Source organism: Manis pentadactyla, chromosome 6 (assembly GCF_030020395.1).
Source record: "Manis pentadactyla isolate mManPen7 chromosome 6, mManPen7.hap1, whole genome shotgun sequence".
NCBI lineage: Eukaryota > Metazoa > Chordata > Mammalia > Pholidota > Manidae > Manis > Manis pentadactyla.
In genome coordinates this window covers 138991206-139004739 of record NC_080024.1, presented here as the reverse complement: position 1 = coordinate 139004739, position 13534 = coordinate 138991206, and the positions used below count along the sequence as shown (strand labels likewise).

At 35.0% G+C, this 13534-nt stretch overlaps 1 protein-coding gene across 1 annotated transcript in view; it reads right to left on the bottom strand.

Moving 5' to 3' along the window:
* The window catches only part of DCC (DCC netrin 1 receptor), a 1164464-nt gene that overhangs the window by 89839 nt on the left and 1061091 nt on the right, over nt 1-13534 (bottom strand). Inside the window, exon 22 of the mRNA XM_036918577.2 lies at nt 9402-9467. Within this exon, the coding sequence (XP_036774472.2) occupies nt 9402-9467 (66 nt within the window). The remainder of the gene's footprint in view (nt 1-9401; nt 9468-13534) is intronic.

Sequence of the window (13534 nt, the reverse complement as noted above, 5' to 3'; positions counted from 1 at the left end):
AGAGTAAGTGCTCACAGTATCATTATATTACTGAAATATTAAATAAGATGTTGCTTAAATTAATACTATACAATGCTATTTGGGATACTTCTGGTGTGGACTTCCAAATGACAAAGTTTTTAGAGATAGTACTCAACATGAAAGATAAATTAACTTCTCACAAATGAATGTAATAACCTAGTACTTGTCTTAAAATCACAATACTATCTTTTGACAAGTTATCTAAGAATCACTACTTTTATGAAATGATAATCACCTAAACTTAAATAAATGATTGCTGACTCATTATTATTGGAAAAATATTAAGCACTTCTGATACAACTTGAATCTCAGAGGGAAGGAATTCATCAAAAGTCTTTACATGGCACTTTCTTTTAAAAGTTTCTGATTATAAAGGAAAGAAATAAAATTCCTTGAAGTCGTTTTTACATTTACTACAAAAGAATGAGGCAAGTAATGAAAGGTCAGACGTTTCTGTATCATAGTTGTACTTACAATTTAAAAAATCATTTGAAAATAGTATCTCCATATGCCCTTTCTGTGCTTAATAAATTAATTGATTGGAATAAATTAACTTTTTATGTGAGAGCTTTCAATGGCGACATTTGGGTATCTCATGGATTTTTACTAGCATGAGTTAAATTTAACAGTTCAACATTTCTGACAAACTTTGATTTACATGTAGAAGTATACCTTATCAACATTTTAAGAAATCTTGTAAACTAGAATTTTTCAAATTTCTGCCCTTATGTCTTTTTCATTCCCACTTCAGGAAGACATCATTTTTTCAAGTCAGAAAATAATGACCCTGAACTCTACTGAACATTAGTGAGATTATATTGATATCATTTGCCTCCGAGACATAGGGTTCATGAAGACCCATTATAAATCTTTTATTCCAGGCCTTTATGACTGTTTCATAAAACTTCCTAACAGTTTAAAACTTGATATTCAAGGTCTTTCATTAATTTCCCAGTCTCAATTCAAAGGCTGAATCATCAGAACATCTGACATCAAATGGGCAGTTAAGAAAGTCAAGTGCAGTGGTCTTTAGATGTGGCTGATTTTCATTGTTTTGCAGTAGTTACTGTTATATGAAGTTACCACAAACACCGAATTAGGGAATATTAAGTATTGTTTCTACAGGAAATACAGTGTTATGCTCCTGTGAGCCTCTGGTCACAGCATTTTTACCAACCAACTAATACACAACTTATTTTATGTGTGTTTCTGTTTAAAGACTTCTTATTTTAATATAGAAGATTGATTTATTAACATTGAACTCACAGTCAACAGCACTATAACTCATGCTTGAGTGAAGTTTAATTAACACACATATTTTCTCCATAAGGCCCACCACAGCCTTTTGCATCAAGAACGTCAGACTGCTCTTCAGTACTATATTTAGGGGCCATTTTAAAATGGGAAACCACCAACAAAAAGCACGAAAATGTGAAAAACGGGCACGAAATGTATTGTGGAAGGGATGCTTGTTTACAGTCTGAGAGCTGAAACAATAAAGTGGAGTGTGGCTTTGTTTCCATCTCAGGGGAGCTTGTAAGCCCTGGGCTACTCAAACCTTTCGATGCTCCAGCATGTCCCTGAGTGACCAGAAAAGCATCACAGGGGTTGTTCTGGGGGGTTACAGACACATAGCGGCAGTGGTTAAATCCACCATTATAGAATCTGCAAAAAAATGACAACCAACCATGTTTCTACATCGAGAGATGGTTCCAAATTAGGAAAAACTTTAGAGATCACATATCTAGATTGGTACAGTTAAGAGTTCTAGAAGACAGCCTGAGTCCAGAAGGGGCCAGATGACAATCACCACCTTTTGGGCTTCAGGGCATATAGTCCAAAGGCTTAGAAAGATCCTGTAGGTCACTGTGATTATTTCATAAGCTAATGGACATGATGCACCGAACACAGGCCCTGGCAGAGCTGGCACTCAGCAGACAGTATGACACGGATCACCAAATTCCATTCTAGGTGATTTTTTTCAAATTAAAGTAAAACACAGCACCCCAGGCATCTGTTTCTGGTGTTTGCATGAGAGCTTGTGTATTCAGTGTCTGAGTATTCGAGACCTAGAGAAGGCTTCGTTAAAATCACCGAGAAGGGAGTCATAGTTTTAAAAATCATATGTTTTTTTAAACTTTCATGATGTTTGATCACCATAAAAGCTTTCATCCTTTTTAAAATAAATTTAATAAAGGCAAACATACATATTTCACAATTTGATTATTCTAAAATATTAGTAATAATGACTGAAAAATTGGTTTACTAAAATAACCATGCCCTGAAATTTTATAATACTTTGTAGGCTTTCAAAAATATTTTATGTTTCTTATCACCTTTGCCCTCAAAAACGCTGAAGCAAGGTCATTGATAGACCAGTACACTGTATTTATCATATAGAAAATAAAACCAGGTATTGAATTCAGGAGTTTTGGCTCCTATTTTTAGGACCTGGTCTCACTGCCACAATGGCTCTGTGTAATAGATACATAATATCAACAGGCTGGAAAGCAAAGTGAACATCAGATTGACAGGTCCAGTTCTGAAGAGAGAAATAGATCCCATGAAAGCTTCATAGGTGGGGTTGAATTCTTAAAATTATGGTCTTTCCTGATCACAGTTCAGTTATCAGAACACCTCGAGTTCAACATATGTCTTAAGAATTTTATAGGTCTTTGAATTTTGACAGAAATTTATATGGCATTGAATATTTCAAAGCATTTTCCCCTGAAATAAGGTCTTATATGGTCAATAGGCTAGAAGAAATTTCTCAGATAATCTAGCTCCATATTTCCTAAAATGAAATATTAATCAGCATCGTTGGAGGTTGGGAAGAGTTCCTTGGTCAATTAAATTGAAGAACATATTTCTTTCCTCAAATCTCAGATTTTGAACATACTGATGTGAGCTGTAAATTTCCAGGAGAGGTAAGGTAAGGACAATAGAGAATGTATTTTTATTTGTACAATTATTGTACAAGAATGTACAATTATTCCAGAAATATGTACTGAAGATCCAGTTAGGTGCTGGGGATATGATGCTGTGATCAAAACATGGATGAACCTTAGAGGCGTTATGCAAAGTGAAATAAGTCAGATAGAGAAAGACAAGTACTGTACGATCTCACTTACATGGGGAATCTGAAAAAGCTGAACTCACAGAATCAGAGAGAAGCCTGGTGATGGCTAAGGGCAGGAAGTTGGGGGAAATGAGGAGATACTGCTTAGACACAAACTTCCAGTTATAAGATGCATAAGCTCTCATGATACAATGTACAGTATGGTGATTATAGGTAATAATACTGTATTATATACTTGAAAGTTGCTAAGAAAGTAGATATTGAGTGTTCTCATCACAGAAAAAGTGATGCAATGGAGGCGTTAGCTAATGCTACAGAGATAATTGTTTGCAATATGTAAGTGTATCAAACCAACATTGTATACCTTCAACTTGCACAATTTATGTGTCCATTATATCGCAGTAAAGCTAGTAAGTGGAGGTAAGAAAATCTTTGAGAGGATTCAAGCAGGGAAAGAAACTCTATGTGATAAGAAGCACACACACAGTTGGGATATAGCCATAGGCCTGCCCAAGCAGTTGGACCAGAGAAAGAAAAATACTGCTAATGACCTTTTCAACATAAAATATGTATCCTGTCTGGGTTACCGTGACATGAATAGAATGTCAGGTTACTTCTAATCTGGGATCAATACATAGCTATTAGAAAAGAGTTGTGAAAGCTTCATTTCTGAGCTTTTTTTTCTGGAATGGTAGAGAGGGAACAAGAGCCAGGCTATGGTACAATTAGGAAGTATTTATAGAGTTGCCCTATATCATTTCATAATAATTTATATGTCATTGTCTTCTTGTATATTGTGTGGTCTGAGAACGATTTCCAAGTTAGAACATTGGAACTGCCACCCCTTCTGAGCCCCCTAAAAGAAGAGGCATGATTGTTGACCTCACGGAGCTTACAACTTACTGGAAAATACTTCTGTTGAATAAATCATGAAGCAAATAATTATAACATTACGACTATAATTGGTACTTAAAAGAAGAGTTCATATAGAAAGATGTAATATGAGGACATAATGGTCTTTGGAGGAAGAGGGAGGTCATGAAAGGCCTCATTATATAAATAACATTTGGGCTGAATCGTGGAGTATTGCTAGGAGTTAGTCCCTGTTCCTTTGCAAGGGAACTGAGAGCAGGTCATGTGTCTGGAACATTAGGAGCAAAAGAGAAAAGGCATAAAAAATGAGGCTGGAAAGAGAAATAGGACCTAGTTCATACATGAGCTTTGTGGATCACATTCAGTTATCTGCAGACCATTTAAGGATTTTCAGCAAGGGATGTGACAGACTAAAGTTGTTCTAACAAGACATCTCCAACTGTGTGTGGAGAGGGCTCGTGGTAGAAGGAGAGAGAGCAGCTAAGACAATACTGAAGTTCTCCAGGTGAGAGATGATGGTAGCTTCAACTGAGATGGTGGCAACTGCACTCAGGCAAGGTGGACAGGACAATATAGTCTGAAAGCAAATGAACAAAGCATATTGCATGTGGGGGGAGGAAAGAAAGGCAGAGTCAGGGTCAGGCTTCAGTAATAGTCCTTATGTCTGAGATGAGGGAAGGTTCAATGAGGGATAAACAGAAGCTCAGTCCTGACTATATACGTCAGTGTTGAGATTTTATGATAAATTATAAAGAGGCAACTAGAAGGTCTGTGTTAGGGATATAAATTTGAGAGTTGACGTACAGATGGAATTTGAAGCCCTGGGAGTGGATGACTTCACCACATCAAGAGTGTAGCGTGAGCAGAGATACTCTCTCAAGCAAAAGATGAGTGGCCAAGTAAGTTTCCCAATGTGTATTCGACAATGAAACACTTTTCTCACAGCTTATCATGGGACCTATGTACTTTGGAGCCACCTTTGGGGAACAGTAATGTAGATGAGTGGTTTTGGCAATGTCTAGAGACAGTTGTGATTGTTACAACATGGGAGAAGGGAACTACTACTGGCATCTGGTGGGTAAAAGCCAGGGATGCTGCTAAATATCCTGTAATGCACAGGACAAGTCCCATAACAACCACAAAATTATTTGGTTTCAAATGGCAACAGTCCAAGGTTGAGAAACCTGGTCTAGTTTTTACACTTACTATATGCACAAGAAAAACTGAGATCCAAAGAGTTCAAGTGACTTGGTTCACAGTCCTGCTCCCTGGCTCAGTCAGTTCTAGAACCTGGGGTTTGGGATTAGCCTGGGATCTTTAAAATCATTTGGGATAGATAATGGTTGAATGGTGGGTAGACTAGCACTTGAAACTCTTGACTGCTTCAATTATCTTTCCATCATGGAATCCACTATAAAACTTTATTTCAGGATCCTTCTTTTGGCATTAAGGTGTTTGCTGAGTGTCTTATGATAGCTTACCAACCTCAGAATGATCACTTCATGCAAATATGGGAAGAGTTTTTCTGCATACTTTATTTAGATCAGTAAAATGTTATTGAGTTCTGAAAACAACAAAACAATGTTTTTCAAAACTACAGGGAAAATCGTGGCCGTTTCTCCTAAATGTGGAATATAAGTCATGTTATATAGAACCCCTAATATGATTCTGAGTTTTCAAAAATTAATTCACATTGATTTTTAAAATAATACTTTGCCAAAATATCAACACCTGTCAAACTTAATTTAGTTTTCAAATATTGAGGCCAATATAACATTTTTGTAGGGTTTGTACACTTTCCAACCAAAATTACTAATTTCAGAAATTATAGGAAGACCTATCAACAAAAAGAAATTGGTGATTTATCTTTTCCAATGGGAAAAGCAGGAATCAATTGAAGTGATTTTCACTGTTGTCATTCATACAAATGTAAACTATAAAATCACATTTTCAGAAGTTGAAGTTTTCCCGCTTTAAAAATGTGGACCATAAATTTGAATGCATCATAAAAGTAAAATATTACCATATAGCCACACATTAACTTTGATTCTACCTGCCATCATAAAATAATTTAGGAAGCCTCTTCAGTTTTCTCAATTTAATTAAAGACTTTCAACACAACAGTAAACATGAACTATAGTTTTGTTTTTCTTTACATGAATTCCAAGTGTGCATTTTTAAAAGAGTGACATACTGTAAGAGAAAATAAATGATTAGTGAGATCTAAATTTATTTGCAACTTGCTTGAGTATTCTGACAATAAGCTATCATTCTATTATAATTCATTGAAGGATGAATCCAGCTAGTGTAGGAAGAGATAAGAAACCTCTATAAGTCTGTCACTCTAAGAGGAGATGTATGAAATTTTCATTATATATGAAGTTCAAAATCTCGGATTTTAAAATGTTCATGTTGATGCAGCCTACTTTGTAAAAAGGCAGGGTGGGGCTGGAGTTTTATCAGTCAGGGTATTTTCATCTGTGCATCTAAATGGAAAATACACTCCATTTTTAAGGCATAAAATATTAGCAGAATTATGATTAGGGAGGTACAGTTTTCAGATGCCTTTGCTGTTCTGCTTGTAAAAGCCCAAACTAAAGTCAAATTATATATTTACCATCATTTACCAGTTTGCAAAATGGGATAGGAACCAGATTGTTTGCTTTCCACCACCCATGTGTCTGAGGTTATCAACTAACCTTAATTAGTCAAGTGACCTGTAATAATTTGTTATTCCAGTAAGGATTCTAGAAATGTTTCAGGTGCTTTATTCATCCCATTTGCTGATCCATCCCATCCCATGAAATATCTAAAACATCAGTAAGTTGTGCAGAAAATTGAGAAGGGTTGATGTCAATAATCTATCTAAACTGCTTCAAAGTCATTGGATGCCATTCATCTGTTTTACCTTCATGACTTTCCCCTGCGAGATAATGTATATCAGATCAAATTTAATTACATTTCTCACTAGGAATCTTAAACGATAAAAACAAATAAATAAATAACATACAGTGACATGCATTTCTCTCAATTAGTGTCACTCTCTTCATCTGAGGTCTGACTCCTGTGAAGAGAAAAGTTCTTGTTGATGTCTCTGTTAATGTATATTTGGGCTGGGCTTTCTTTTCAGAGAACTCATTCTATTTTGAAGGGGAAGTTCAAATAGTCAATATCAAACTTTCAAACTTGATCCAAAATTAGGACTGCCAGATTTGGTAAATAAAATTACAGTTAAGTTTGAATTATTTTGAGTTGTCTAGGCATATGCACATTGGGATGCACATGTATATTGACATGGGAATCCTTTGCAGTATTTTTCTTTATTTCATATTTTTGAGCAATTAGAAATAATTTGAATTTTACTGGACCTATATTCTTAGTTGCTAAATTTTGCAATTCTATCCAAGAATAGAGTTCTTTAGGACACACAGTTTAAGAGAGTACATAATTCTGTGTCTGTGGCTTGCATTTGTTCCATTTTTATCTCAAGAAACTACTGCTTAGTAGTAGGTGGAAACTGAGGGGATAATTGTTCTTTCTCAATTATCTGTACTGATTCCCTCTTAAATCCCCAGCACTCTGTTTCTTCACATAGTACTATCCTGTTTAAAGGAGCACAAAAAGTCTCAGTCATAACATAAGTTGGTCACAGGGATATTAGTACAGCCAAAGCTTCTGTAACATCTTCCTATGTTGACAGATTGCAACTGCACTAGATGGGGTGAGGATTTAATAATGTAGAACCACTGTGTTATATACTTGAAAACACTATAAAATTGTATATCAACTATTTAATGTAAGAATATCAACTATTCTTACATTAAAAAAAGTACTATCCTGTGCCAAAATAGATGGTCATGCCCTTAGGCAGGGATGAATTCCTATTTGAAATGCTCTGTAGAAATAGCATTTCAAAATCAGCTCTGTGGACGACTCTAAAGGGGAGAATGTTAATTCCCAGCATGGACTCTAAACTTAGAACCTCTCCATCTTTGGGTATAAAATTCTACAATGATCTTACACCACATAATTTCAACCACAACCTTTTTTTAACCCTCTCTCATATCCCTGGGAGTTTTGTCACTCTCTTTTGTCTTCCTGGAATGTATTTCTCTGTCTTGTCCACCTTGGTAATTCTTCTTCTTTGTTGATTGCTCCTGCAGGGATCTATTGTTCAATCTGTGCCCTGCACGCAGTGAGGGCTTAGTAACATTTCTTAACTGCTTGAATGCATGAAGTGTGTTTGGTGTATTGCTGAGATTTAAGAGAAAATTTAAAGTAAGAGCATGAGTTAATGAAACTTACAAAGTTTGGAGGAGGGAATTATTATTATCTAAACCTATTTGATGGAGCATGCCATTGGTCTGTCTTTAGTTCCAAAACATCCCTCCTCTCATTTTCCTGCTCTGAGCTCTCTAAAGTATCTCTTGTATAAACTGGAGACAAGAAACTATCAGAGCCAGGCACTACCTATAACACATGTCACACATACATATATATAGATATATATGAAATAAACACCATATTTGGGAAAGTGGTTGTAACAGTGAGTAATGGAGGAAATGGTGAAGAAACATCTGAGAAGGTGGAGACATAGAAGAAATTTCAGTTGTTTGTTGAATATTTTGCATTTTTACTTGATAGGTACATAAGTGTTCACATTTGTATTTTGAATATATGCAATGTATTTAGTAAAATAAAACAAACAAAACAACACCTACAACAGTTTTTCAAAGCCTATAAGAACTCATCATATATACATCAGTCCCTGGGAGCTTGGCTAATATTAATCCATCCTCCCAAAGTTTCTGTTTCAGCGAAATGGAGGAAAAGATCCTTAAAGACAGATCCAAAACCAATCTGCTTCATCCATGCATTTCTAGATATTACCTCCATCTGACCCACCCCCAAACCAACAGATGCTCCATTAGGATGGGCAGAAGTATATGTTTAATCTTGACAATATGATGAGAAATAAGCATTAAGATGCTAGAGGATTTTGGAGAACAAACAGACCCTTCTAACAAAAAGTCCTAGTAACTTCAATTTATGAAACTGAGAGGGTTTCAGTTCAGTCTACCTTAGACAACACCTCTCCCTAATAAAATTAAATCCTTGGAAACAATTTACATACAGGTGACACTTTAAGATCTAGCTATTTAACAGTGCCATCTCATTGATAACATTTTCTGTGCTTAGGCTTGTCTAACTGACTCTGTTTTGTGTACTTACCAACTCTTACTGGCATTGTTTCCTAGTGGAATATGCTACAGGTTTGTTAAAAACATCATGTTTCTATTGTCCCCACTAAAACCCTATGTCCAGGGTTCATGGTACTATAAGTGAAGAGAAAATTTGCCTTGGACACTCTAGAATCAACCATTTAATTAATATAACTAATCCAACAGAACTTAATTTATGTACGTACCATTAAGAGTGCTTCTATCAATCAAATTAGTATCAACTGGCCAATAACCTCCATCTCCATGACGACCTGTTTATTGGGAAAGCATACCAGACTGTTAGTTGATAAACAACATAAAAGCACAATGAAACAAAACACAGTGGAATACTACTCAGCCATAAAAAGAAAGAAATCCTTCCAATTGTGGCATGAATGTACCTAGAGGGTATTATGCTAGATGAAATAAGCCAGGCGGAGAAAGACAAATGCCATATGATTTCACTTACTTGTGGAATGTAAAAACAAAACAAAACAAAATGAATAAAATAGTAGTGGACTCATAGACACTGAGAAGTAATTGGTGGTTACCATGGAGGAGAGTTTGGGATGAGTGGGTGGGGAGAGTGAGGGAGATAAATGGACACAAAAATTCTCAATCATAATATAAGTTGGTCACGGGGCTGGTAGTACAGCATGGAGAATATAGCCAGTGATTCTGTAACATCTTCCTGTGGTGACAGATGGTAACTGCACTTAGTTGGGTGAGGATTTAATAATATAAGTAACTGTGGAACCACTGTGTTTTATACTTGAAACCAGTATATCAACTATACTTCAATTAAATAAAAAAACAGACAAGAATATAAAATACTTTAAATAAACAACTGAACAAGATTATTTTGACTACCCAAAAGAAAGCATGAGAATATTAATACCATTATACCTTAAGAGTGCTATTTCTATGTATGAGAAAAATCTGCCATACATATAGATTCTCTTAGATGAGATAAATACAATGCCTCTCTGAAAAGCTCTTACTGCTTTTTTTTTTTCTTCCATATTCTTGTGAGAGTGTTACTAAAAGTTACAAGGGTATCAGCCTAAATGTTGCTCTCCTGAACATCTCAGAACAGAAAGGGGCATGGCTCCTAGGCAAGCAGAATCCTCTTCCTTTGCACTGTGAGAGGTCCTGCCCACACTGCTGCTCATATGACATGATCGTGTGGCAAGTTACCATTATTACTCTACAAAGGGACAACACATTTACTCTTGTCACTGGGATTTCAGTAATCTTCATGTTACGTGTCAAACAGCTGCCTTAAAATGAGATATTAGATGTGGAGCAAAGAGTATGGATTATGTCACCACCCACATGGTCTGAATATTTCCTACCAACAAACACAGCAGGAAAGGAAGAAGACTTCTTTTGTATCACATTATTAGAAACTCTGCCTTCCAGAAGATGTTCAATAGTTGTAAAAGTAGTATTTAAAGAATGGAGCCAGAAATCAATCTCAAATAATTATACTATCATCCAAATTTAATTAATAGTGTTTCATCACAGGTAATCTCTTTTTCTGTTGGAACATTTGTAGAATTGTCATTATTTGATTTGATTTTGAGTTCTAGAATATCATGTAGATCACTTAAAGAAAAATATTTGGGAGTTGAATAGATATGCAAACACATACAAGAATGCAGCTAGTTCTCAGTTTTATTTGCTTAGAGGGTTATTTCAGAAAGCAGTTATAATCAATGGATGACATAGAGGAAGTCAACTGCCGCAGCCAGTCACAGTAATAACATAGGCTGTTATCTCACATGTGTAGATTGTGTTTTTCTTCTTTTTAAGAACTTTCAAGTCATGCTCTTCTGACATTAATTGGCATATCAAACACTCCTTTTGCTAAAGCTTTCCCAAGATTGTGTCATTTTATTTGCAAAATAGTTGTGAAGGAACAACTTAAATCTTGCTAACAGACTCAAAATTCACAATTTCTAAAATACTTTTGATATCAAGTCAGAGCTGAAGTTAGGATGTCAGACTTCCAAAAAGTAATGTATAAATTAATTCAATGACATGATATTCTGTTTTCAGTATAAACTGGTACCCTTCAAATCTGTTTGCCAATAAGTATGGGCACATAAAGAAGTAGGAATTAGGATGGAAACCCCTATGTGTATGTGCGGCAGTGGCAGTGTGAGGAGCATTGAAATGAGCAGCAATTGTGAAAATGTTGGGCTCTGACACATTTGGTGCTTCAATGAACAAAAGTAAGCCTTGCTTATGGGGCACTGGAAAATCAATGTTGGAAAAAATGAAGTGAGACAGAAGGTCTGCATGAATATTAAGATGACTTCTCTCACACCTGACAGCAATTAGAGCGTAAAGCATTCGGCCAAAAGAGATGCTAACAACCCCATCATTTAGGCCAGTAAAGCAATAAATGATTCCTGTTGGGAGTAATCCTGTATTGGCTGGAAATTAGGTAAATAGCCTGTGGAGGATTTTCCTTTTCCTCTAGCATCCTGACAAATGTCTTTTTAATGAAGTTTCTCACTCCCCCAGCTAGTTTGTGGGAAGATGCAAAAAATGAGCCCACAAGCACATCCATATATTACTTAGACATAAAGCTGTATGGATATAGCACCCCACAGATTAGTGAGGCTATTGATTACATTGAGAATTTCAATCAGAAGAAAATCAGATGTCATGTGGTTAGAGCTCTAGGTAAGATAAACTCTGGAAATGCTTTCTAAGTAAGAGAGTGCAGCTTAAAGCTTGCACATTCTACCCACATAATCTAGTGTATTGACAATGGTTAACATTTTGTTGTTTATAATTAGATTGATGCCACAAAAGAATATTAAGTAACTCTTAACAAACCCAAGAGAAAGTACTTTAAATAAACTCAATATCATCAACAAGCAAGATTGGATTTATGGTTATTTCAAGTTCTTGCACTACTTCAGTAAGAAAAAACACAAAACTCATTTCTGTGATATTGGTGATCTTTGCCTCTAAAGATGTGGCAATCGGATTTAACTTTTGTGTGCTGTTATACTTCTATTCTCTAAAAAATGTCTCTTAAATTCCAGGAAGGCTTCCTTTATGGGTAAATAGTAAGTTAAAATAATAACAATAAAAAAAGATTCTCCCATTGTTTAAGACAAGAACCGTAAAGGTGTCAAATGAGAAGACACTGGAGACTTATGAGGACTCTAAATGTTATGGCTTGGCATGTCAAAGCATTTTAAGGCTTTTTCCTGAGGCTCAAATATTGGTTGTGTTTACTTAACTTGATTAATTTCTTAAGTGCTGATTTAGGGAAAGAAGACTAATTAGACTCTGGAAGACTGAAAGTCAGTTAATTCAAAGATACAAACTGTTGTCCTATCCTAGAGGTCTTAATTTTATTAATGGAGCATAAAGCAGTTAATAATTCATTCACATATACTAAGTGCCCAGAAATGCAAGGCACAGTCCTAGATTCTCAGGGAAGTGGTAGTATCAAAGCATGTATTAGATATGGATCCTGCCATGACAGAATCAATCCACTGTCTACAGATCCTATACATGCCTAATCGTGGTTAATATTAGCTAACTGCAGATGGTTTTAATTTACTCTGACTTTAAAGACTCAAGAGTAACTTAATCCATTTCTTACTATAAAATCACTATTACACTTAAAAATATTTTTCACTTATCTAGTATTATTAGAACTACATGCAAATAAAAAATAATTATTTTCAGTGTTATGTGTTCCACAATTATATTTATCTTAAAACCCTGAATTGTTTTTGCTTACTGCACTGAACCTCTAACATTTTTCAAAATTAAAATTCTAAATAATTAGATGAATACATGAAATTTAAATACATCTATAGAAATAATGTAACAAGTTTGAATGTACACAGGCTTTAAAAAAATTCAAATAAAGGTGAACAAGTTTCAAAAAACTGGAAATGGGCATGTTCTCTTTTATAAAATTAGTAATATCATGATTTTACATGAATACTAATCAAAATGTACTTTATGAATAAATACTATATTCTTCAGAATGAAGAAAAGAATTCTTGTGTGTCTCTTTACCCATGTGTTTTTAATAACAGAAATGAGGGTGGGAAGAAAGAATTAAGATCCTAAATAGTAGTACATCTATGCATCATTTTACCAACTAGGTATTTCATCTAATTTCACCCCAAAATCATTTCTTTCAGAAATTGTTGATAATTAAACTAAATATTTTCTACTTTTCCTTAGCTTTGAAACAAGGAAATGGTGGTTTCAGAAAGAAAAATAAAGCAAAAGAAATGAGTCTATGGTTAAATTAAAAAAGAGGAAGCATGTGTCTGTTTTAGACTTATTCAAAAGA